The sequence below is a fragment of the Triplophysa dalaica genome, chromosome 5 (assembly GCF_015846415.1).
Source record: "Triplophysa dalaica isolate WHDGS20190420 chromosome 5, ASM1584641v1, whole genome shotgun sequence".
In the NCBI taxonomy this organism is placed as follows: domain Eukaryota; kingdom Metazoa; phylum Chordata; class Actinopteri; order Cypriniformes; family Nemacheilidae; genus Triplophysa; species Triplophysa dalaica.
Genome location: NC_079546.1, coordinates 2,079,569 through 2,104,711, shown reverse-complemented (window position 1 = coordinate 2,104,711; position 25,143 = coordinate 2,079,569). Strand labels below are relative to the sequence as shown.

The window sequence follows — 25,143 nt, the reverse complement described above, 5'->3', positions numbered from 1 at the left end:
TCAGGGTGATTGGAGATCACATAAAACGTTGTTTTGAATTACATTAGAGCTTTGCATAATTTGGAGATATATTTTAATAAAAATAATCAATATTTTGAAACATGTTTTTCTTGATCTTAAAAAACACATATTTTATTCGCGTGGAAACAGTGCACAAATTGCCTAATGTGAACTATCAAGTTTGTAAATAAATCAAGCCGATTGACTTTTATTTTGAAAAACCTCCATCCCATGGCATTTCCCCCGGGACGTCTTGAACGAGCGCCTCTGTTATGAACTTGACTTGTAACGTTCGGTGAGCAATGACATTGCTGTAATAAAGAACATCTTTACTAAAGAAAGATTTGGAGATTGTGTTTTATCTTTCAATTTATCAATGTGGATTTGATTAGTACAAACTGAAGAAGTGTAACGTGATGTTTTGTTTGGGGTCTGGATTCACCTCAGGATCAGGAGAAATACTGTAAAATGACGAGTCCACTGAGAGGAGAGGTGATCAGATTGTACAAGAACGTAAGGATGATCTTTTATCAGTTTCATATGCTTTCTTTAATCTTATGATATTCCTATATGTGTTTCAATAATTATCTAGTGAACATTCATGTAAACCTTTATTAGATATCACACTGAGAGCAAGGCAAGTTTATTTATAGTTCATACGCAGATGTAATTCAGGGTCCTCTACATAAAATGATTAACTAAAAAGAGCAAAGAGAAACATAAGAAGAACAATAATATCAAAGAGCATTACAAGTGAACTCACTAAGACTAATATGATTAATATCTATTGCTTGACTCATTTATTTTCTCCTACTCTTCCAAAGCTTCTGTATCTTGGCCGGGAATATCCAAAAGGCTCAACATACTTCAGGGAGCGTCTTAAAGCGGCTTTCATGAAGAACAAAGATGTCACGGATCCTGAGAAAATAAAGCATCTGGTCGACCGTGGAGAGTTTGTGATCAAAGAACTTGAGGCGATGTATTACCTCAGGAAATACAGAACACTGAAGAAACGCTATTATGAGGAGGAGCACTGATCTCTCACGAGATTCCCTCTTGCATGTGCCAGAATGAAATATGTGCTTTTTCGGTGGTTGCCTTGCACATATTTATATGTCTGTACCCTAATATGATGTATAACATATTACAAGTTGACAACGTGATTATTTGTCCTACCACGGATTCAAGAGACGGTTTCTTATGTTCATGTATATATTCTCGGAGTCTGAGCAGATAACTCTACATCACAGAAAACGAAGTTGGTTTTTCCAAACGTTGTTTCCAGCTCACGTGCCAGATCCAGCTTTCCTGAACTGCCTGTAATCTGTGAGTCCAAATAATAGACAGTAATCGGAAAAGTGTGTGTTATGTCTATTTATATACGAATATGTGCATTAAAAGTGTATATTCACCTTTTCTTTGAGTGCATTGTAGGCTTTGTAACAGGTGAGATCCTCTTTTGATAGCGTAAGCCCTGGTTGCAGTTTTAGCTGCCTGCCTCCTTGGACACAAGACATGCCATCAGCTTTACAGAACAAAGGAGGCAGTATGCAGTGCGCATATGATATGAGATGTATCATACCTGTGAATACGCTGACGATAAGACCCACGATGATGACGGCCAAAGTACCCATCGGGCAAAAGTAGAGGTATGACAGAGCGTACCAGTTATCAGCCAGCCACGGCCTGTTGAGAGAATCAATGGTTGCTTGATACTTATGGACTTTTTTGCAGTTGAGTTCATTTAGGTGCGCACCTGTCTAGATTTTCCTCTTTGTGTACAAAATCATCTTTGGTTCTTTCTGTAGGGCCTATAGTCCAGTTAAAGCCCTCTGCCGGTAATGTAAGGTTACAGCCATGTGTTGAGAGATTCAAAGGTCTGTTGTTTTCTGAAAGCGGGTGGTATATCTGTGCGCCGATGCACACCCACAGAGACAGAGCGAGCCCACACAGCAGCCCGGACAGTCCTCCCTGTAACGTCAACTAGACCTTTATACTTTAGTTTCTATTACTAGAAATCTCAGTTTTCTTTTACAGGAACCGTACTGACCTTTGAGTTGGCACAGGGAAACAGGACAGCTAAAGAAAAAAGGCCCAGCAGAGGTCCGCCAATCACTCCGACGATACTGATAGCAGCCTGTTAGGGGACGAACACACGTGTCTGGACTTCACTTTGTGCATGCACATGTGTGTTTTTAACTCACCTGTAGCATCCCTCCCATCAAAGACGCAAGTCCAGCCATTCCAATGCACACAACACCGTAAAACAAACCTGCGACGGAGAAGACGGTCAGATGGGTTCTTTCAAAATGCTATTTAGCCTGAAATGCAAAGATTGACTCACTCATTCCCTTTGAAGCCCACGAGAGCTGTTTATCTGACAGACTGAGGTACGGTCGCATCAGATCGGTGATAGTTACTGCTGCCAGAGCGTTTACACTGGAGGAGACTGTACTGTAGTAAAACACAAAATAATATGACACCAATTGTTTTAAAAGCACTACTGTGATAAATGTGGACCAAAAGGATCTCATACTGTGTTCTGTGCTAGAAGGAAAGTCAAATGGGTTTGGAATGACACGACGGTGTGTTAGTACTGTTTCTTTAATACAGAACAAACCTTAAAGTGCCACTGTACGCTGACGCCACAAACAGTCCGGGCACACCAGGGTATTTATTCAAGATGTCCAACACCAGGAACGGCATTAGCTTATTCCATATTAAGGAGGGATGCAGACAGTGAATGTGGTTTAACTTACATTGTCATGACCTTTTTAAAATCCTAATATCGTTAAAGGGACTAGTTCTCCTAAAAATAAAAGTTCTGTCCTCATTTATTCATCCTCATGTCATTCAAAACTCTTTCTTCTGCAGAGCACAAAAGAAGATGTTTTGAGACATTGCTTAGTATTTCTGCATCCATGCAATGGAACTCAATGAGAAGCAACGTGGCTTACTTAGTAATATTCCTTGAAATATCTTGTGTTTTGCAGAAGAATGTCACAAAGGAATTCTAGTAGAGTAAAAGATTTTTAAGGTGAACTATTTCTTTATTTTAGTCAAATTTCATAACGTTGTACCTGGTCTTGTCCGGACACCCTACCGGCGGTCCATGGATCACAATTTTTATAAACGGAGTATAAACACAAGCCACTGAATACTGCACATAATGTAATAGCCAAAAGCGACACTAAATTCATGTATAAGGACCTGCATACACACAAAACAGAAAAATAAGAATGTTACATATTGCATTCCCTCTATTTGAGTCTTGTGCTTTGTGTCATACTCACATCCGGGCGTGAAACAGTGACTTGCACGATATGTATCTTTGCACCTGAGCTTGGTTGATGCCATAGACACTGGTCCAGAGGAACGTTCCTCCCACCACGATGGTCCAGAATGTGTGTCTTCTCAGTGGGTTGGGATCAAAGCTGGGATCAAAGGTGGACAAAGCATGATTGATGGCAGGTTTAAATAATGCTGTAAGCTTATATGGACAGTCAACTCACTCCCATAGGTTAAGCCGGCCACCCTGGGTGGAGTCACTGATGATCGTGGAGAATCCCCCCTGCAGCAGTACTGATTGGATGATGATGGCCAAGAGACCAGCCAGCATGATGCCCACCTGGAACACATCGGTCCACACTACGGCCTTAAGACCACCCTGTCAGGTTAGAGAAACTTATAACATAGATTCCAACAAGAACAAAATACACATGACATGAAGCTTAGTGTCGAAGTCATGTTAACATCAATTTGACCAAACAACTAAATATGTCTCGCATATATAGATCTAGCAATATTTAAAATGATAGTTCAACCTAAAATGAAAATTTTGTCATCATTTACTCATCCTCTTGTCTTTGCAAACTTGTATCACTTACATTCTTCGGCAGAACACAAAAGGAAGATATTTTAAAGAAATTTGGTAACCAAACAGCACTGGCCCTCATTCACTTCTATTGTATGGACACAAAACCAAGAGGGTGAGTAAATGATGGCAGAATGTTTGCTTAAATTATTGTATAAGATATATTTTTATTTTGTATTATTATTTATTATATATTTATAAATATTATATATTTTATTAGCACTTTATTATCAGTTGTCACTTTTTTTGAGTGTCCAAATGGACCATGAAAACAGTATGTGCCTATTATTGTTTTGTTTATGATTTGTTGCATGTGTTTAAATCTTACTAATGAACAGTAGAGGGTACAGATAACTCCAGTTGATACAACAGCGCCCCAAAGATCTACACCTGTGACTGAGGATCGGAGAGAAAGAATTCACTGTGGATTATCGAGGACACTTGTGAGATCACGCACTTAACACGCACTTAACAAGTCATGAATCTACAGTTACAACATGATAAACTTACACATTGCATAATATTTGTGTGAAGCGTAAAAAGTTCAAATCTACCTTGATTTAAAGCCAAAGCCGGAGCATAAATGACCAAACCTGTGTAAAGTACCTGAGAGAAGAAAGACATTATAATAAATTCACTGTCTTTAGACAACTGTACTTGCACTTAAACTGTATAGCAAAAATGAACTTACTGTCTGTATTATAAACAGGACCGTTCCGATGAGACGAATTACTTTATTGTAACGCATCTCCAGGTACTGCAAATGAATCATAAAATACTTTAAAACTTAAAAAAAACGTATAAACACGTTTTAATATGTTCTGCCTTTAATATGTTAAACCTTTGTATTCAGATTCTGGTCTGTCTGATTTGCAGTATGGAGAATTTAGTATTTTAGATGAGAAAAATAAATACATGTGTTGGCATCTCACCTCATAGGTGCTGGTTATGCCCAGTCTGTAGAAGATAGGGAGAAACATCTCAGAGCTCACAACCACCATCAGAACGTAAGCAAAGCAGATGAGTATGAAGATAGCGCCGTATTGGTACACCTCCACTGGTGTCCCGAGCACTGTGATGGCTGACAAAAAGCTGGCTGTAAGAGACAGGGCCACGGGTAATGCTGACATACTCCGTCCGCCCACCAGAAAGTCTGCGGAGCTCCTCTGACCTCCCCCGGTGAAGGCGAAATACAGCCCGATGCCTGCAGAGATGAACAGCATCAACGTAAGGACCACATAGTCCCACGCACTGAAGGATGTTGAGGAAGGTGTACTTGTCATCCTGGTGTACTTCGGAATAGGACCAGTTGATTTAACCGTTGCAGGTGGGTTGGCAAAATGTTTTGGAGACCCTCAGTTACTCCTTGAAATCCAATGGCTCAGTTCTAGTCATGTGTAAAGGTCACAGATAGAGAGACATCTGTTCTGGAGACCTTCTTTGCAGTGTGGGCAGTCGGAGACGTTCTGGACAGGTAACTCATTTCTCTTTCAGTTCAAGGGCTGTTATTGCTTTCTGAGCCACATACCTGGCACCAGCCCACCCTTGTCACGTTATTTTGGAGTGTAGCCATTTTTACAGCAATAAGATCCATTTTTTGAGCAAAACTGTTCATCAACTGTTGCATGTTTGGTAAAAAAATATAAAATTTATTAAAGAAAATCAACACATTAATATGTTGTTCTTTAACATAGGTTTAACTATTTATTTTCCGTACTGTGGCAGTAAATGGGGGATGAGATACTGACATTCTTCCAAATATCTTTCTTTGTGTTCAGCAAAACAAAGAAAATTAAAAAGTTTTGGAAAAACCTGAGGGTGAGAAAATGATGACAGAATTAAAATTTTTGGTTGAACTGAACCTTTAAGATGAATAAATCCTTTGTAAATTTCATTATTGTTAGATTATAATTTTAACAAATGTAGTTTCCTAATGTGAACAGATGGAACCATATTGTTACCAAGTTGAAATGTTAAACACTATATAACAAACACATTTAATTAAGTAACATCATAAAAGGAAATTATTTTAATTTATTTTGAAGCGTTGACTTTTCTTTTGAAAAAGTCAGCGCGTCCCCCGTGATGCGTCATTCAAGATGGCGGCCTCCTAAATCGGCATGTGTATCAACAACTATCACAGCCATTCACGACAAATTTTGCTAGTTACTACTTACTAGTTTTTGAATTGCAGTGTTTGATAGTCTTACAATTCAACAAAATGAAGCTGAAAACCAAGCCCGCGTCTCATAAGTCCGAGAATACTTTCCGAGTAAGTATATTTTATAAGTGGAATATAAAGCTCGTGCTGGAGACCACTGGTCATGCTGTCGAAATGTGCATTTTTTTTCCTCACACATTTCTCACACATTACTTACGTGTACTTTTAAGGTGCCACATGCTGTTGTGTCACAATTACACAAAAATAGATATTTCTGAATTATATGGTAAAATTATGTTTTTTTTTCTGTATGTAAAGTGTCTAACAAACCTCAATCTTGTTCCAGTATCTCACGTTTTCTGAAAGACTCGCAAATGTAAACATAGATGTCATCCATCGCATTGATCGGACAGCAAGCTATGCAGAGGTATGTTGCTTTCAAATCATTTTCTGCTGCAACTGTCTAAGAAATGACTTGTCATTTTCTAACTACTTGCCCATTTTCTCTCTCAGGAGGTGGAAACCTATTTCTTTGTGGCTCTAATGAAATGGAAAGACCTGAATTTGACAGAACACTTCAGTAAGTGGCTTAGCTTGGTGGTGGATGGCATGTCAGATTTTATATTATCGGCATTGATGTTCATATCACTTGCATGAGCATTAATCCAGGGATGTGCTTTACAGCAACCTTTCAGCGAGAGGTGTCGAGCAAGAGTCAGTCCTTCAACATGCTAGTGTTTCACCAAGATGCCATCGTGGAGAGTCTTAAGACGCATCTTTCTGTGAAGAACGGCATGGCTTATCTGCCTCTATTGGAGTAAGGGCAGGTTTAATTAATACATGCATTTATCAAGAGACATCAATAAAGCTTCTTGGATTCTTTCAGCAATTATGAAAGTAAATTGGGTGCAAGACGATTATGAAGCTTGACGACAATTCTTCTTTCTTTTAGTCTTGTAGTTCAGCTTGCCCGGGACCTCCAGATGGACTTTTACCCCCACTTCTCTGATTTCTTCATCATCATCACATCTTTGTTAGACAAACAGGACACTGAGGTGTTGGAAGGGGCCTTCACCTGTCTGTCGTACCTCTACAAATACCTCTGGAGGATGATGGTAAAGGATATGGACAAGATTTACAGGTGAGAAAACTGTTCAAATGGACAAAATCAAAATGCAAAAATGATGATGTGACCGCGTACATGCTTTATTTGTATTTTTTGTTTGTAAATCAGTCTTTACAGTAAACTTTTGGCTCACAAGAAGGATCATATCCGTAACTTTGCAGCTGAGAGCTTTTCTTTTTTGATGAGAAAAGTGAGTATTCGACATTCCTTCTCATTCGGAAAGTAAAGTTTGAAAGTAAATTAGAAGTCAGTAGGCTAAATGTGACCGTCTCTTCTTCTGCAGGTTGTAGACTATGATGCTCTGTTTACACTCATGTTCAACAACCTGTCTGAGCATCCTCAGAAGGCCAAAGGAGTAGGTCAGCTGATCTTTGAAATGTGTCGCGGAGTCCGCAACATGTTCCACTCGTGTGCCGCTACAGTAAGATCATCTCCCAGAAAGCCAAGACCGCTAACATTTACCCTGTCAGAGGAAATAATCGACACGTTTCTTTTTAGGCTCTTCCGGTGGTGCTGAAGAAACTTGGACCAGCCGACAAGCAGGATGTCAATGTCTCTTTAGACTGCGTTAAAGAAGCTCTGGATCAAATGGTCGAGTCTTCAGCCAATTATGTTGATCGTGAACATCTACTGCCGCTTTGGGATTCCTTACATGTGAGGAAATTTGTTCTTAGCTTCTTCAAAATAACAGCAACTCGAGTTACTTGCATTTAAAATCCAGTTCCTAATGTGATGTGTTTGTTGTCTTTGCTTTTGGCACGCCGACTCGCTGTTTGCAGTGCTCTCTGAAAGAAGTTCTTGAAAAGCTAGAAGCGAGCAATGCCAACCAAGCTAATGAACAAATTGAGAGGCTTTTGTATATCTACCACACCCTGGTGGAACATCGCCAAGGAGCGAAAATCACAAATCCACCGTCGGTCTGTGAGGTGAGTTTGTGTGCTTAGTTTTTTAAAAGATTAGAAGTCATATTATATATTGTATCACATTTGTATATAACGCATATATTTTTTTGTCACATATAGACACTTCTTCAACTAGTTCAGGCCTCCGGACTCTCGTACTCCTCGTGCAGACTGTTATTGCAGGCGGTCACTTCTTTTCTTATGGGGGAGAATCTGTCATTACCCGCTAGCAGTATCCAGGAACTAGTAAAAAAGGTTTGTTTAGTTTTGACCTGCACAAATGTTTGTGTGTCTGTCTGATAAACTGTTCTCACGATGATCTCATTTCCTTTCCTGTCACTCTCAGGTCTTCAACAGCGGAATGGACAGAGACCTCATTTTATCGTTTTCCGAAGAAATGTTTGACATGAAACAGTTTGAGCAGGTATGATTGTGTTGATAAAGCGTCTTTAATATTACTTTCTGTCTGTTTTAATGTAACTCTGATGGATCTACTGTATGTATGTTCCTGTAGTTGTTCTTGCCCAGTTTGCTTGTGTATGTTGAGCGAATCTTCTGCACCGAAGACTCTGTGAACAAGCAGCTGGTTCTGGAATTGTTGGCCAGACTAATTCTGTCCAAAGCTCCGCCCCCCACAGACGGCTCCATGGCTTTTGAGAAGTACCCATTGGTCTTTACTGGGCAGCACCTCAGGTATGAGCTCGGCTTAAGTGCTGAGAGCTTATAAAGAGTTTGTTTGTAAAAACAGATAAGTTTTCAAAAATATTTATAAGTCATGTTTTTTATATTGCCTTCAAGAAATATGAATCAAACTGCAGTGTGTTGTTTTGATGTAGTAATAGTAACTAAAAACAAAATGCACATAACCACCACAATAAAAAACATGATTTTGTTTTTGCAAACGAACTCTATACATAAATATTAATGTAAGTGACAAATGTTAATTCTGTTTTAGGTCAACTGGACCTGAAAGAGACCAGCCCGTGTCTGTTCCCCAGCTGATTATGTCTTTCATAGACGTCCCTGTGGACCAACCGATTTCTGATCTTTCTCTTCCTTGGGCTGCCTTGGTGTTGCTTCCACATGTCAGGTAAAATTGTTTTTTTTACCCAGAATCCTTTGGGTGCCAAGTGCAATGTTCTTGCATATGTATTATTTTACATAAAAATATAATTATATGGTCTATACATGCACATTATTGACTCGGTATAAATTAGAGTATTCATTTTGTTTTTGTGTATTCTGGTTTTAAAGATTGAAATGTTTAGAAAGCAAAAGTTTTAGATTTTATTGTGATGTAAATTGTATATTAACACTTTTAATAACCATTCTGCAGATAATGCTGATTTTCCCAGAAATTTATCAAAGTCTGGCCCAGATTCTGCCTGGCTCGGCAATTGTGTTTTGTCTAATATACTAAATTATTTTAAGTCGGTTATTTTAGCATTTGTTAAAGGCCAAAAGCAGTAGTTGTGTGTATGTGATATGATACCAAGATGTTGTTTTGCAGGCCTTTAGAAGCAGCGAGTGTTATAGCGGCAGTGACCACTCTGCTGAACAGATTACTGGATGAAGTGTGCAGTGAAACCCTGAGCAGAGGTCGGAGAAGTCTGCGTGTAATACAAATGTAAACTTTGTAAGGTGTATTGAGATGCTAACCCCATATTTCTGTCTCTTCAGCTGGTCTGTTTGTAGCCCGACAGGCCCTTAGCACCCTGCTGAGTTTCAAAGAGTCAGCAGTGGTGTTATCATTACTCCCAGTAGAGCTGGTCAGAGGCATCATAGAGTACGTGTCTCAATAAAACGCATTTATCTACGTCAAAACATTCTTCTTAGATTATAAGGTTTATTTGTGTGTTTATGCATATTACAGAAAATTCCCCAAGGATCTTTCTGCGCTGTTGTTGGGAGATCTGTACTACACCAGACTTTCCCTCAACGGTTGCTCCTCGCAGCTTTCCCATGATTCCCTGCTGGATTTATATCATGTTCTGCATTCCAATTTTTCCTCCAACATGTCTAAGGTAAAGAGTAACCCTCTGTAATCGCTTCTCTGTGAGAAGTTGTGCATTTACAAATTCTAATCATTCTCTGTTTTCCGTAGATTCGTCTGCTGACTTTGAGAATCATGTCAAACTTTGAGGCTGATCTCCCAGCGCAGGTAACGTTTTTTGTTAAACGTGTTGTAAACGGGGATCCACAGGTGTGTTAATAAATAAATAAATCTTTTGATTTGTTTTTTTCAGGGAGAGGAACGCTCAACCGTGCAGACGGTGTTTTCCATCTGTCTGCAGGCAGAGCAGGTTCCTGCCACCGTTCAGGACTACAGAGAAAAGCTGCTACATCTTCGTAAACTCCGTCATGATCTTGTTCAGTCCTGTCTGCCTCGCGGACCTTTCTATGAGGTGCGAAGCTAAACCTTTAATAAATGCTGTTAACCGGTGTGTGAATGACTTGAAAAGTGTTGTCATAATAGTTTAATGTTTGTTTTACAGGCTCCTCTCCGTTATCTTATTGCAATGCTGTTCATTAATTTCCAACCTTTGTGGGATCCTGTTATTGATCTGCTGGTGTAAGTGCAACACTGATTCTTTAGTTTATTTCCCTCTTTCTCTTTTTGTCTTGAATTGTGTTTTAATGTTGCTTTATTGGTCCAGGTCACATGCTAAAGCAATGGACAATAAGTCGTTCTGGAAGGTGTACCATGAACATCTAGAGATGGTGGCTGGTTTAGCTGGTGAGTTTGTTTCAAAATAAGACCCCCAGTTTGTTTTGCTCATACGTCCTTTTGTTCATTAAATGAACACATTATCACATGCTACCCGATTCTCAGAGGAAGAGCTGCAATTGGATGATGAAGACGATGACGGAAATAATCAAGCCGTAGAGCGTATAAGAGGCCCGGGAACGGACGTGATTGAAAGCGGTGATGTTGGAGTTCTTTTTCTAGAACAGCTGGATAAGACCTCAGATCCCAGCGAGCGAACAGACTTCACAAACTTCCGCAACCTGCTGTGGCGAACCATGGCCCAGATTCCAGACAGAGTGGAACCACGCAGCCGAGAGCTCAGCCCGTTACTGCTACGCTTCATCAGGTGTGTGGAACGGACCGACGTTGAACATTACACTCAAGCGAACGAAGTTCCCTATGAAAACCTCTTGTTTGTGGTTTGTGTTTACGGCAGTAATGAGTTCTACCCGGCCGACCTGCTAGTGGCTCCCACCCAAAACTTTTTGAAGAGAATCTGCTCTTCATCGGATCAGGAGATGGCTGAGGATGATGATGCTGACATGGAGGATGAAGAAAATGAGGACGATTCTAAACACTCCAAGAGGAAAGTGCCAAGAAGAGCAGCCGCCAAGTAAGAGAAAATCTGATCCTCTAACAACACTCTTTGCCTACTTAGAAAATAGAAAAATAACAAAACATAATGTATGCAATAATTTTAAAATAATTAATATTACAAAATAAAAATATAGATTTTCTATATATATATATATATATATATATATATCTCATATATTATCAAATTTTTTATTTTGTAATATTAAATTATTTTGAAATTATTGTATGTCTATATATATATATATATATACACATACAGAATTTGTGTGTGTCCTTAAATTAAATAATGTATTTTTAATGAAGACTGCATTGTTATTTTTACAGGCAGCTCATTGCTCACCTGAAGGTATTCTCCAAATTCACCAACCCCAGATCTTTGTATCAGGAGCCGAGCATATACAAAATGTACACAGAGGTGAGTTTTTCCAGCTTCGCATCGGCGTGCAGTGTGAACGTCTATGAAACTAATCTCATTTCTTTAAATTGACAGCTACTGTGTCATAAAGACCAACAAATGCAGAAGATAGCACTGGACTGCTTGATGACATACAAGGACCCAAACATTCTTCCATACAAGTAAATGCCAGCATTCATAGTCAGCTCTCTGCTGGCTTTGCTCATAATTTTTTTTCAGAAACGGTAATAACTGCGTTTATCAGGATGAGATGGAGTAAATAGGTCACTGTATGAATGGAAGGCTTTATATCCAGAGCTGATTCTGATGGTATCTACAGTAATGCTCTTGGGTTTCTTCTAACTGGTTCCGGATCGGTTGCCTCGGGAAGTCTTTTAGTCTATTATGATATTCATTTCACATCTCTGAGTTGTTCACTTTTTATATTTGTTACCAGGGAAAATACCTGGAGGAATGTCTTGCAGACCGAATTTCCAGCTTTTTGTGAGGAAATGTTATAAGGGTGTAAAGAACTTCACAAACTTTTCTCAACCTTGTTTTTGTAATGCTTTCAAACTTACATTTCCCAAATTAAAACTAATTTTATAAAAACTATTTGATGGCTTGAAGATACACTATGAGAGCCTTTCTAAACATTGTCACAGCACTGATGTTCCTCATTATTTAAGTTTATATCCATAATGAATAATGAACGTATATTCTCATTATTTACAGAGTGAACCTGGAGAGGCTTCTGGACGACAAGTATTTCAAAGATGAAATCGTCCACTTTAACATCGCAGACGAGGGATCAGTGGTGCAGGCCTCACACCGACCTCAACTCATCCCCATGCTTATGAGGTGCGTTCACACGCACGATACATGTGACAATCTTGCATCCTCTCAAAGAGTAAATGTGATGCTGAGTGGTTATTCTGCAGGATTTTGTACGGGCGGATGCGCACCAGGATTGGTAATAAGCTTCAGGGGAAGTCGGCCGCGACCTCACGCTCGTCCATAGTGCTGCGCTTCCTGGCGGGATGTCAGCCGGAGGAGTTGGGCATGTTTATAGATCTTCTGCTGGAACCTGTTAGTCACCATGGCGAAGGTACCCCCTTTCATCCCTTTTTAAAGCTGCCTTTCAATTACGCTTGTTTAGACAAAGTCGGACAACCTTGTAGCCAATCAGCAATAAGGTGCACAGGACGGACATTAGTGGAGCCAAGCCCTGATGAAAGCGATAGAAATTGGACACCCCGAATTAAAGTGATGATGAGAGCAGGAGCTGATAATGATGCAAACAACGAGGCGGAGCTTACAGACTCCAGATAGAGAACAGATTGAGGAGCAAATGTCACACGAACGTCAAAGAAAAACATGACACCAGAACATATGTGTTAGTATTCAGACATAGTCCTTAAACATAGAAAAACATTCAAGACCAAGCTGATGTCACATGGCCTGACAATACACCCAAAATACAATACACCCAAAATAAATGCCTGAAAATTGTGAGGGTTTCTGTCACCCATTATTTAAAAACACACTTTTACGATCCTTCTCGATGACCAGGTCCATGTCTGGCGGCAGTGGAGCGGGCCGTAGATGAGACGGACCCATCCGCCGCTCTTCCTGTGGGTCGGCTGCACAGCCTGCTCAACATCATCAAAATCATCATCCATAAACTGGGTCACCTCATCCACATCCACCTGTCCAAAGTTCTGCAGATTCTGCTCTGCATCACAGCCTCCATCTCCTTCCTACTGGATCACAGGGAACAGGTGAAAAATGAAACCATTCTTATATACTTTTTTCTTATATATAGTTTTTGGGGTACTGATGTCCCGTGTTGCCGTTCTTTGTGTTGCTGTAGCTGAAGCCCGGTTGTATCAGCCCTCTGAAGAACTTGCGTCGGCTGGGGATTCTGCAGATACAGGACTTCTTTGAAGGATTTGAGTCTTACAGCTTCACTGCAGATGAGCTGGATGCCGTGTTTCAAGCGGTGGTTTGGCCTCAGGTTTGTGTGTGTGTGTGTTTGTTTGAGAGACAGAGAACATTTAACATCACGCTTGAAAAAGTCAAACCCAAAGCATCACAAACTATTTAAGCTTTTTAAGGCAGTTCTCAAACCATCTCATTCAGTTTATTGTGCGTATATTGTTTATCAGGTGTGTCGTCTGCCGATCGAAAGCCCTTATGCACCAACACCCCTCCTGAAGCTCATCAATGTCTGGAGTCGAAATGCAAGGTGACTTTATCAATGAAGAGCCAATTTCCTTTATGGTTTTATTAGGATGGATCATGCTAAATAGCATTCTCCGTATTTTCTTTCAGATTTTTTCCTTTGCTTGCAAAGCAGTTGCCTGGCCACCCCGAGTGCGACGTTCTCTCTAACGTTTTGGCTCTGCTCTCCGTCAAAAACGTGTCTCCCAACACTGTGTCCATGGTGATGGACATGGCCGAGAGTCTGCTGATCACTCCGGACTTCGAACCCACCGAGAACGAGTCCGAGGTGATCGTGAACAACTGCGTGATCCCGGAGGCCGAGCAGATCTCTGACAGCACAGGTACTGAGAGCCGATCTCTCGCGGTCTGTACCGGTGTTTGGTTTGTTTGACTCGATCCGTATCTCTCTCTCCCTTGTGTCTGTAGATTCGTTGACGGTGGGTTGCCGTCTGCTGCTTCCTCACGTTTCAGCGGTTCTTCAGTACCTCAGCGGAGTCGTGAGGAACTCCGAACGGCTCAAGAAGAAAAAGTTCAGAACCCAAGTGAGCAAAGAGCTCAACGTCCTCTCAAAGTACGTACGATTTTGTCGGTGCGTTTTAACGGATTTTCTGTGGGGTTTGTTTATAAGGATTTGTTTGGTTTCAGGATCAGCAGGTTTGTGACTGATAAGCAACAGAGCTCAACGCTGATCAGTTTACTACTGCCTTACCTTCACAAGCCGAACACTGCTCAGGTGTGTAAACTTTGTGTTTTTTTGTGCCCAAAACTCAACCCATAGTCTTTTATAAAATAATACAATAAAATGGATTAAAATGATTAAAATTACACCATTTATTCCCACAATCAGTTCTGAATTTTCTTTTGGCATTTGTGTGGTTTTCAATTGTGCAACTTTTGCATCTTATTCACCAGTTTTGTTTTCTAATTCATTAGGAAATTAGTAATTGTAAAACGTATCGCATTAAATTTTTGTTCCTTTAGGAAACCGTGTTGGATATCCTCGGTACGGTGCAGAACTTACTGCGGCAGTGCTCAGATCCCGGCATGTTCCTCAAACCGCTCTGTAAACTTTGCTCCGTCATCCACGACAAAGTCCCGCGTCAGGCTCTGTGTGAGGCATTCAAGGTCAGTTTCAACACATTCATACTTCAAAACGGTCACGTTCCTCCTTAAAACCTTCCTGATGGACCTCTGCTTTCCACACAGACCCTGTCGGACATGAATGGAGATCTAGCGTACATCAAAGAAATAGTCATTGAGGTAAACATTCATTAAAACGTTCAGAAAAAAATATTTTCTTTCGTCCATTCAGCTTTATATGTGACCGTGTCTCTTCTCATTGCCAGCTCAACGCGTTTGACAGTCGACATCTAGATGAGATTCACTTCGATGTTCGACTGGTGGCTTTCCAGAAGGCCAACAAGTACATTAAAGAGATGAGCACGCTGGATCTCAACTACCTAAACGCTGTCATGCACAACTGCTTTCACTCTATTGAGGTGATACGGACAGAAATCTTAGTTAATTTGTTAAATCACATAACGGGTTTTTGGCCGTCTTGGTACATGACCTGCATTGAATGCCCTTTTTTTCATCACAGATCGGAGACATGTCTTTGGCCGACTGCGCCACCATGTGTCTGTCAGTGGTAATGACACAGCTCGCCTCACTCGGATGCCCAAAAGTGGAATACAGAGAGATTGTGCAGTGCACAATACTAGATGCAGTGCGCAAGGGTTTAAAGAGCAAGACTGAGGTACGAACGCCCAAACAGATCCTCACTCTTTCTTATGTAGAACACTTACAGTTCTTGGCCACCGTTGAGTATCATAGTATGAAAAATGGCAAATTTCTTTGTTCTCTTGAACACAAAAGAAGACATTTTGAGAAATGTCTCGTTGTTTTATGTGCATACAGTGCATTGGTGGCCAATGTTGTTTGGTGTCCAACATTCTTCTAAATATCTTCTTTTGTGTTCATTTAAATTTTGATCTCTTTTTTTTTTCAGAGTGTGAGAAACGATTTCACTACAGTTCTGGCCAGTCTAATCAAGACCTTCCCCGACCGATCAGAGTTTTGCGACCTGGTCCAGCTGACGGATCACAACGATCCGGAGTCCGATTTCTTTGAGCATATGAAACACATCCAGGTAACGCACATCAGGACGCTTGCTTTCGCCATCCCACAGTGTGGAGAAAACCTGTAAACCGTTGTGATGTTATTCACGTACGTTTCAGATGCACAGGAGGGGGCGAGCGCTCCGAAAGTTTGCCAAGCAGCTGACTGAGGGCACGGTTGTGATGTCTTCACGCGCCATGCAGAATTACATCATGCCTTATGCCATGATCGCTCTGTTTGACGAAAAGCTGCTGAAGGTTTGTTCTTTCAGTTTATTTTTTGTCCGTTTTTCTGTAACTCCTGTTTTTATTGTCGGTTTTATTTTGTGTCCCAGTATGAGCCCATGACAACAGCCGCAGTGGAGCTGATTGGTGCCGTGTGCAAACGTCTGTCCTGGTCCCAGTATTTGTACTACGTCAAGCATTTCGTCCATATACTACAGACAGGATTAACGGAACAAAAACTGGCTGTCAGGTACACATTGTGTGCGATTGTTTGCCTTTGTCAACGATTAAATATTTTTCTTTTAAAACCCTGTGGGATGCTTTGTTGTTGTAGCTTGCTGGTGACTGTTCTTGAGGCCTTTCATTTTGACCACCAGACCCTCAGTAAAGAAGTCGAAGCTGCCAAAAACAGAATGACAGGTTAGTTTGTCACCTTGAGACCGTCATCTTGTGCTTGTTCATCCACATGGTGATTAATTGTGTTGTTTTGTATCAGATCCTGTTGTTGAGGAGGAAGAGGCTAAAGACGAGGAGGCAGAAACCATAGAGATGGACGAAAGCGGTGATGAGGATGCCATGGAAACCGATGATGCGGGAGCGGCTGCTTCCAAAACAACGGATGCCATGGATACCGAAACGCAAGTGTCTGTCAAAGCAAAAGAGGCCAAAGAGAGTAAGGCAAAGAAAGCGACCCCTGTTGTCAGCAGCGGACTTCCACAGAGTCATCAAGATCTGGAGGCGCTGATTTTCACCATTTATCAGACGGTCACTCAGAGCATCCTGCCTAGACTTCACAAGTGCCTCATCGCGAGGGTCAGAGCCCCCTCATCCTCTTCAATATCGTCTGGTTTCATTATTAGACATTTTAATGAAATGGGACGGACACATATATTTGTACAACAAAGCCAATCAGTCTCGCTCCGTTTCTGTGAAACAATCTCACAGGAGCTCTGGAATCATTTGTGTTTCAGGTTAAACGTGACGATGAACACAAGACGGTGAAGTCTAAAGAGGTGATGGATGAAGAAGTGGTCCGAGTTCCCATCGCCTTCGCTATGGTTCAGCTCATGAGGTCTCTGCCGCAGGACGTTATGGAGGCCAACTTACCCGGGTGAGTGATCAAAAATTCTGTCAAATACTTCGAGGAACAGTTCACCTTATGATAAAAATACCAAACCTTTCAAATGTAAGTTTTTGGGTGAACAATTCCTTTAATGCTTGTAATGTTTCATTTTTTTGTTATACATTTGTTCAGTGTCCTGCTGAGGGTGTGCGTGCACCTCAAGAGCCGTTTCGAGGAGATCCGTGATGTTGCTCGAAGCACTTTGGTGAAGATCATAGAGACGCTGGGACATCAATATCTTCATTATCTGCTCAGAGAGATGAAGAGTGTGCTAGTGAAGGGCTATCAGGTAACATTCATGTTTTGGCACATAATTGTATACTGTGCAGTATGTATTTTGTACAAAATGTTATTTGCTTTTCAGGTCCATGTGCTGACCTTCACCGTGTACCATTTACTCTCCATCCTGAGTCCGTCCCTGACCGGAGGAGATCTCGATCCGTGCATGGACCTGCTCATCACGGTAAACCCCCAGTGTTTTTTTTCTATAAACTAACAGTCTTGTGATTTTCGCGGGCTAACTCGCTCTTCCCCGAGCAGATCTTTAACAACGAGCTGTTTGGGGACGTTGCCGAGGAAAAGGACATCAAAGGAATCTTTTCCAAATTGATGGAGGCCCGTCACAACAAGAGCTTCGACTCGTACGAGTTAATGGCACGGTTTTGCAGTCAAGAGCGCATCGTTCACCTCGTCATACCCCTCAAGGAGGTAAACAACCGTTTGAGACTCGCCCCCATTGAAAGCTTACAAACCGAGATTAAGAGATTTCTTTTCCACGTTTCAGATACTGGAGAACACAGTCAGTTTAAAGGTGTCCAAGCGAGTGCACGCTGTGTTCAAGAAAATCGTGGCTGGACTTCTGCTGAATAAGAGCATGAGTCCTCAATCCATCCTTCTGCTCAGCCATGGCCTCGTGAGCCAAAGTCTTCCGATCATCACCAGCAAAAACAAGTACGACACGATGCGTGGAAACGTCAGTGGCGTAATCAGCTCGAGATCTGAGATTTTAAAACCTTTCTTTTTCCAGGGAGAAGATCCTTCCCCCTCCAGACCCACGACTGCCTCCGCCGAGCTGCTTGCTGCTGCCGCCCACCCCCAAGAGGGGCGGAGTCAGAGCTGCCATTAATAGCAAAACCAACACACACATCCTTGTGGAAACGGGTCTTAGCGTAAGACAATCTAAACCTTTAAGTGTCATCTTTTACAGTTTATAGTGATACGTTCACTTGGAAGAGAGTATTGAAAGAGGAATCGGACATGAAGATATAAAATACATTTCAGAAATATATTTAGTGTTCAGTTTCTAATATCACTTCTCTGTGACTTCTCGTGATTTTCTCACAGTTGCTTTACTGCAGTCTGAAGACGTCAAAGATAAACTCATCTGTGGCGTCAGTGAAGGAGATGTTGGATCCGTTTGTGTCTCTCCTTCTGGACTGTCTTGGCTCAATGCACGTAAAGGTCTGAAATACCTTCCTGTCTTCCTGCTAAGTGTTCCCTCCTCATCTGCCTCTGTGATTACGTGAATAGGTCAAAACTGTTTGATATTTACCCATGCACCGCAGGTCATTACAGAAGCCCTTCAGGCCTTTATTTGGATTCTGAAGTACCCTCTGCCCGCCGTCGAGGAGAATTTCGATCAGGTGACCAAACAGCTCTTCATTCTGCTGAAGGACTACGCCAAAGCAGGAGCCGCTCGCGGCGAGAACTTCGCACTGGTTCAAAACTGCTTCAAGGTACCTGCCTCACCCCTCGGAGACTCTTTCCACCAGTTCTCAATGTTCCCGACGTCAAGTTTTATTTTATTTTTTGTAGGCTATAACAGTTTTGGTGAAGAGTGTGAAGCAGCGTATATCAGAAACGCAGCTGCAGGTGCTTCTGGGATACGCAGAAGAGGACATTTATGATAACTCTCGACAGGCCACCGCATTTGGTCTCATGCGGGTGAGTAGAACCCAAATTGCCTGCGTTGGTTTGCGTTAATCCCTGTGTGTGTGTTTGGAAAGATGGGACATAATAAAGAGTTTGGTTCCAAAATGAGAATATTTAAAAAATAATGTTTTTTATTGTGTTATCATGTTTTTATTGTGTAAGTTAGCTGTATTTATGTGGAGTTATTATATCTTAAATCACAAAAAACCAGCTGCAGTTTGATTGATATTAATTGGAATGCACAATAATAAAACATGATTTTTGAATTTACCTCATTTTGGAACCAAACTCTTCAAATATTGATCTTGTTGTGGACCGTTTCAAGATTAAATAATTTTGGATGATGATAAATTATTTTTTATTGAGATGTCAAGAAGTAGGATCTCATGTTGAATACTTCATTTCACTTCATCATGCTGTCCGCCACGAGCATCTTTGTCTAAAGTGTGTCTCTGTTTGTGCTGCAGGCAATTCTCTCCAGAAAACTGGTGGTGCCGGAAATGGAGGACGTGATGAAGAAGGTGGCCAAGCTCTCCATCAACGGGGCTAACGAACAGGTCCGCATGCGATGCAGACAGGTATGTGCTTATTTTTCTTAACCGTAACTATAATTACAGAAAAATATGACTTGAACAATATTGTTACATCATACGGGGCTTTTGTTCCTACTGTAGATATACCTGAGGTACCTGATGGACTATCCACTGGGGAAGAAACTGAAGAATCATTTCGACTTTATAGTCGCTCAGCTCAGGTACGTTTCAAGCGAAGTATCTTTCTAATGTCAGTTGTTTACTCGTGTCAGTTAAATGAAAGTGTTTTTGTGCTCTTTGCAGTTATGAATATGATACCGGCAGACAGTCTGCCCTCGAGATGCTGGCTTTCATTTTCCAGACATTCCCTCAGGTATCGTCTCACCTGTATGTGCATCATGTTGATTTGTTAAGGGGTTATCACATGGAAAATGAGAAAACAGCATTTGGAAATGTGCCGATAGTTCTGAATCTGGCCCACAATTGCACGTTGCTGCCTTTTTAGTATTTAACAACATATTCATTTCACATATGAAGAGTTTAGCCAATAACATGTCATTTACATAGAAAAGTTTAAATAAAGTGTTTTTATAGGGGTGGATGAAAGAATATAAAATGGTCTCATGAAAGTGTGGCTTTCTGGAAAACTAAAAGCTCTAAATATTTAACATGTTTTTTTAAGGCAGGTACCTTTTTCTCTGTAACCAATCAAAACAGAATCATTGTTTTTTTATTTTCTGTAACATGAATGTTTTCTATTCATAGAATCTCTTGCTGGAGCACTGTGGTCTGTTCTTTGTGCCGTTGTCGCTGGTAATCCTCAACGACGACTCGGGGTCTTGTAAGAAAATGGCTGCCCTGGCAGTCAAGTCACTGTTGAGAAAGTTGGATTTGCAGCATCAGAATTCCATGTTTACCTTGGTCAACAACTGGCTTACAGGCGAGAAGGTCAGTCGTGTCACTTGCTTTTCTTCGAAATTTTGATGAATTAAATGTTACAACTTTCCGGATTTGTGTTTTGGGATTATTGTAGATGGCTCTACGGCGACTGGGAACTCAGATGTGTGGGCTGTTTGCAGAAGTGGAAGGAGAAAAGTTCAACCGAAGACTTGAAGGCCTGATACCCCTGATAGAGAGAGAGATCCACACCTCTAACTTTGAGGATGTGAGCACTGCTCCTGTGCATCAAAACATTTCAGTTTTGTGAATGTTGTCATATTAAAATTACTTTGCTGTTTTGATCAGATTGAGGAAGAGGAGGATGAGAAGGCTGCAGACCGACTGTTGTTCTGTTACCTTACTCTTATCGTCAAACTAATCAAAGATTGCGGCTTTCTGGAGCTCCCTAAACCTGCAGACCTGCTCGAAAACACCTGGGGTGCGAATACTCACACAAAGGACCATAAAAACATGCATTATGAACATGAGATAATCATATATGGTTTCTGTCCAGGTCATATTGATTCACATCTGCGGTACCCTCACTCGTGGGTTTGGCTGACAGCTTCACAGATCTTTGGTTTGCTGTTTGCTGCTCACAAACCGGAGGATCTGGTGACACTGTGGAGCTCCCAGGAAACCACACAGAAAAACACGCAGCCTGTGGCCTCCGTTTTTCTTTTTAACAACTTGGATCAGAAGGCAAGAACCTCAAAATGTTCACCTGCTGCTAAAACATGAAAAAGATTGTATGAACTTCTCACGTTTTCAACTTTACGCTTTGCTTTAGATGAGAGAGCTGGCGTTATCTTTCTGTTACCAACTGCAGTCAAAGTATCTAGATATTGCTTCTGGGGAGCAGGTAAGAAAACCAGACCAATCCAGGTTGAGGCATGACAACTATTGTCCATTCACCATTCACATTGCAGCATCATTGTTTTGTATTTTTTTCTCCAGGTGGTAAAGAACTTGCTCTACGTGGCAAAGGTGATCTATCTCATCTCACCAGATTCTGATACTGTAAACCAGACTGAGGAACAAGTGGTGAAAGGTATTGAAGAGGAAGAAACGGCAGGTGACGCAGAGGAGAATAAAGATGATGATGAAGAGATAGATAAAGAGCATCAAGAAGTGCAAGAGCTTGAGGAGGAACAGAATGAGAACAGACGTCCGACTCTCCTCTGGGTGATAAAGAAGCTTTCATTGTTGGCCAAAAGAGAAGCAGCTAACACACCTAAAGTGCCTTTGAAGGTTTGTATGTCTATATACTTTTGACTGAGGCAAAGTTTAAGGATTGATTGGAAATATCTTAGACAACCCTGAGCTAGATATTGTCCACAAGTCATGTTTTGTGAGTTTCTCTGCTGGTTTATTTTTTCAGAGAACATGCGTGTTTAAGTTTTTGGGAGCAATAGCTGTGGATCTCGGCAAGGATCGGCTCAGGCCTTATCTGACCACGATTATTGCTCCTCTCTACAGAGAGCTCGACAGCACATATGCAGACCAAGGTAAGATGCCAGAATTTAAACCCTTAACTGACAAAACGAGGTCATTGTGTCACCTAGCCCAGATATTGGAATGTTAGTATTGACTTGATTTTTATTTGCTTTCCTCAGATCCCACACTAAAAAACCTGGCTCAGGAATTAATCGAGTTGTTGAAGAAACTGGTTGGTCTAGAGCTTATCTCTTTGGCTTTTTCTGCCGTGCAGAAAGAGGCAACTCAGAGACGAGCTTCCCGCAAGAAACAAAAGGCCATGCAGGTACGAGCTGTTGAGTTTGCTAAAAACATTGTCCTAATCACATTTTAAATGATTAAATAATACTAAATGCAAACTACTTTTTTTAAACCCTGGCAGGCTGTTGTCAAGCCTGACATTGCAGCTAAAAAGAAGATTAAGAAGCAACTTAAGAAAACTGAGACCAAAAAGAGGAAAATTCAGGCTGTGCGTTCAGGACATACAGCAAAGAAACCTAAAAGCAGCACGTTGAGAGACTTGGCCATAATGAAGTGAGATTCCTTCTGCTTGGTTGGAGGCAGTGAGAGAGACTGTTCGCAGTGGACTCGATCCAGATACCGTAACCCCATGTTGTCTGTATAAATATATGGATTTTTCAAACATATGTAATGGTTTTAAATAAAACAAAGTCTGTACACAATGCAATATATCTGGACTGCATATTTATTTTGCAGCCATAACGCAGAAGCGCTGTCCCCTGTACACGTGCAAATATAAATATGCTGTTACAAATCCAAAGCATTCAAATCAGTCTTAAATATCTACTCGGTTAGTATACCAGCGGCACCCATTATTCAGGAAAAAGGCAATTTTACGAAGCAAACACCTCTGACAAGTACAAATGTAGTGAATATTGAAAAAAAATCTACAAAGCATAAATTGACGAAGCAAAAGGGGAAAAAATATTTTAAAATTTGTCGAGTCCAAGAACGCTCCATTCACACTCTGCCTCAACATCTCTGTCCTGGGAGGGGCGTGGCGTGGCCTTCACACAACAGGAAGAATACCTTCATTGGTCCAAAGGGGCACGCAATAAGAAGTCTCTGATGTTCACAGATCAGGGTATTTACAAGACAGCTCGTCTGCATTTACTGTTTACTCTTCAGTGACTCCACAAGCCTGCAATGCGAGACATTGGGAACATAAGCAATGACCTGTAAGTAACTATTACATGCATTCATAAAGATTTATATCATTTGTATATATTTAAAGATAACTACCATTCCATTGCCTCATCCAGCCCAGTTCCTTTAGTAGCAGATGTCTTGAAAATCTGCCACTTTCTGTCTTTCAGCGCAGGCAAGCCAAGAGAGTTGGCCACCTCAGTAGGGGTCATAGCCTGTTCCATGTCCTGCTTGTTGGCAAATACCACCAGGATGGCTTTCTTCAGCTCCTCCTCCTAAAAGAAAAGAAACGGTCACACACTTGTACTGACAACAACTGAATACTCACAAATATTCTCACAGCTATCTCACCAACCTCTAACATGGCCACAAGTTCAGACTTTGAGATTCCCATTCTGTCACGATCACTGCTGTCTACGACATAAATCACAGCATCTGTGTTGGAGTAGTAGCACCGCCAGTATGGCCTGGGGGGGGAAACGGAACAATCAGTTTGGTCTGTTTCTTAATTCAACTTAAAAGCAGGAGAAAAACAAAGATGCTGATGATTACCTGATACTCGTCTGTCCACCAAGATCCCACACTTGGAACTTTAAGTTCTTGTATGTCACCGTCTCCACATTAAAACCAATGGCTGTGTGATTGAAAACAGCAAGTTAGATCACTTTGCATCACATGTATAAACCGTATGTGTATGCTGCCTTCACTTGCTCTCAGAAATTCGATTATTCCCATTTCAACCCGGAAGTAACGTCTGGATTTAACACATTAATCTTACTTATGATTTATTATCAGCTAACGTAAAACAAGCATCTAATACTTCCGGTTTAAAGTGTGAACTGCCGAATTTCCGAGAGCACGTGAAGGGAGTAGTAGTCCAGTTTAAACTCGACACATACTGGGAATTGTAGTGACAACTTCGCCCACTTGCAGCCTGTAAAGTATGGTGGTTTTTCCTGCTCCGTCTAGACCCAAAATGAGAATTCTCATCTCTCTGGTGCCAAACAGGCCAGAGAAGAGGCTGGAGAAGAAGCCCCCTGAGAAAAGATGTTATAATTTGAAAAAAATGAACAATTGCTGCTCCGTTGATGCTATGAATCGATCAGTGAAACACAGCTGATGGTTATTGAGTAACGTTAGGTAAGTTAATGGGATCGTACGGGTAAGTCATGACAATAACACAAAAGCTGATATTCGTTACAAACCACGACAGATACAAAGCGTTAAATGTTTTATCAACCTTTTACATTCTCTAGGTTCATGAGTTTTGTTTAATAGCGTGCTAACAAACAAACAGCTTAGCATTAGCGTTACTGATGGTGGAGCGGCAACTTTCACATGTAAACATAAGAAAACGGAGCTTTAAGATGATATTTTGCTAGCTACGTTATCGGTTTATAATAGTTGACAAAATGTGCTTTAATTCATGTAAACATACCCATTTTGTGTTAAATCCTTTATTGTATATTTCCTTCTGAAGGCAGATGCGTCCAAACACTTCCGTGCGCGAGCTTCAGAACGACGTGTCACACAGACACGTGACCGGACGTGTGCCTTGCTATTGATTCATCGCCTGCAGATTCGACAACAGTTATACACATT

The 25,143-nt window shown here is 41.1% G+C and overlaps 4 protein-coding genes across 6 annotated transcripts; 2 read left to right on the top strand and 2 right to left on the bottom strand.

Moving 5' to 3' along the window:
• Positions 1 to 373: 373 nt before the first annotated feature.
• lyrm5a (LYR motif containing 5a) lies at positions 374 to 1,606 on the top strand. Of its 2 annotated transcripts, XR_008906752.1 has the most exons (3): positions 374 to 513; positions 825 to 1,326; positions 1,467 to 1,606. XR_008906752.1 is itself a non-coding variant. In XM_056748718.1 (2 exons), exons 1-2 carry the CDS (start codon positions 469 to 471, stop codon positions 1,035 to 1,037), a joined length of 258 nt encoding a protein of 85 aa, XP_056604696.1. In that variant the 5' UTR covers positions 374 to 468; the 3' UTR covers positions 1,038 to 1,416. The 2 variants fall into 2 exon arrangements, 1 of the variants encoding a protein (XP_056604696.1); XM_056748718.1 differs by lacking the exon at positions 1,467 to 1,606 and having other exon boundaries at positions 825 to 1,416.
• On the bottom strand, positions 1,205 to 5,199 carry slc5a8 (solute carrier family 5 member 8). The gene is made up of 14 exons (XM_056748995.1): positions 4,807 to 5,199; positions 4,566 to 4,631; positions 4,429 to 4,480; positions 4,203 to 4,270; positions 3,513 to 3,667; positions 3,294 to 3,434; positions 3,081 to 3,210; positions 2,621 to 2,709; positions 2,345 to 2,454; positions 2,205 to 2,272; positions 2,051 to 2,137; positions 1,757 to 1,971; positions 1,413 to 1,686; positions 1,205 to 1,324 (listed from the first exon to the last, which is right to left on the bottom strand). Exons 1-14 carry the CDS (start codon positions 5,155 to 5,157, stop codon positions 1,205 to 1,207), a joined length of 1,926 nt encoding a protein of 641 aa, XP_056604973.1. The 5' UTR covers positions 5,158 to 5,199.
• Positions 4,209 to 23,062, top strand: utp20 (UTP20 small subunit processome component). Of its 2 annotated transcripts, XM_056748711.1 has the most exons (66): positions 4,209 to 4,317; positions 4,584 to 4,628; positions 4,814 to 4,881; positions 5,023 to 5,201; positions 5,278 to 5,348; positions 6,382 to 6,462; positions 6,549 to 6,615; positions 6,720 to 6,852; positions 6,988 to 7,176; positions 7,270 to 7,351; positions 7,445 to 7,582; positions 7,660 to 7,815; positions 7,941 to 8,087; positions 8,184 to 8,318; positions 8,410 to 8,487; positions 8,578 to 8,756; positions 9,019 to 9,153; positions 9,574 to 9,662; positions 9,744 to 9,849; positions 9,937 to 10,087; positions 10,168 to 10,224; positions 10,310 to 10,468; positions 10,559 to 10,635; positions 10,721 to 10,800; positions 10,897 to 11,158; positions 11,249 to 11,425; positions 11,734 to 11,824; positions 11,900 to 11,985; positions 12,539 to 12,664; positions 12,745 to 12,911; positions 13,376 to 13,584; positions 13,677 to 13,820; positions 13,972 to 14,051; positions 14,138 to 14,370; positions 14,456 to 14,600; positions 14,675 to 14,762; positions 15,011 to 15,154; positions 15,236 to 15,289; positions 15,376 to 15,528; positions 15,630 to 15,785; positions 16,038 to 16,178; positions 16,267 to 16,404; positions 16,482 to 16,621; positions 16,706 to 16,791; positions 16,868 to 17,184; positions 17,343 to 17,482; positions 17,627 to 17,783; positions 17,859 to 17,957; positions 18,035 to 18,202; positions 18,279 to 18,445; positions 18,522 to 18,663; positions 18,839 to 18,955; positions 19,060 to 19,230; positions 19,310 to 19,438; positions 19,894 to 20,004; positions 20,101 to 20,180; positions 20,263 to 20,332; positions 20,725 to 20,907; positions 20,993 to 21,124; positions 21,205 to 21,337; positions 21,413 to 21,600; positions 21,689 to 21,760; positions 21,856 to 22,149; positions 22,280 to 22,406; positions 22,515 to 22,660; positions 22,757 to 23,062. In XM_056748711.1, the coding sequence occupies exons 7-66, from the start codon at positions 6,579 to 6,581 to the stop codon at positions 22,910 to 22,912; spliced, it is 8,247 nt and encodes a 2,748-aa protein (XP_056604689.1). In that variant the 5' UTR covers positions 4,209 to 4,317; positions 4,584 to 4,628; positions 4,814 to 4,881; positions 5,023 to 5,201; positions 5,278 to 5,348; positions 6,382 to 6,462; positions 6,549 to 6,578; the 3' UTR covers positions 22,913 to 23,062. The 2 variants fall into 2 exon arrangements, with proteins under 2 accessions (XP_056604689.1, XP_056604688.1); XM_056748710.1 differs by lacking the exons at positions 4,209 to 4,317; positions 4,584 to 4,628; positions 4,814 to 4,881; positions 5,023 to 5,201; positions 5,278 to 5,348 and adding an exon at positions 5,799 to 6,146.
• arl1 (ADP-ribosylation factor-like 1) lies at positions 23,063 to 25,115 on the bottom strand. Its single transcript, XM_056748717.1, has 6 exons — positions 24,980 to 25,115; positions 24,441 to 24,578; positions 24,094 to 24,175; positions 23,897 to 24,008; positions 23,638 to 23,816; positions 23,063 to 23,536 (listed from the first exon to the last, which is right to left on the bottom strand). Exons 1-6 carry the CDS (start codon positions 24,981 to 24,983, stop codon positions 23,506 to 23,508), a joined length of 546 nt encoding a protein of 181 aa, XP_056604695.1. The 5' UTR covers positions 24,984 to 25,115; the 3' UTR covers positions 23,063 to 23,505.
• Between the last annotated feature and the right edge of the window lie 28 nt (positions 25,116 to 25,143).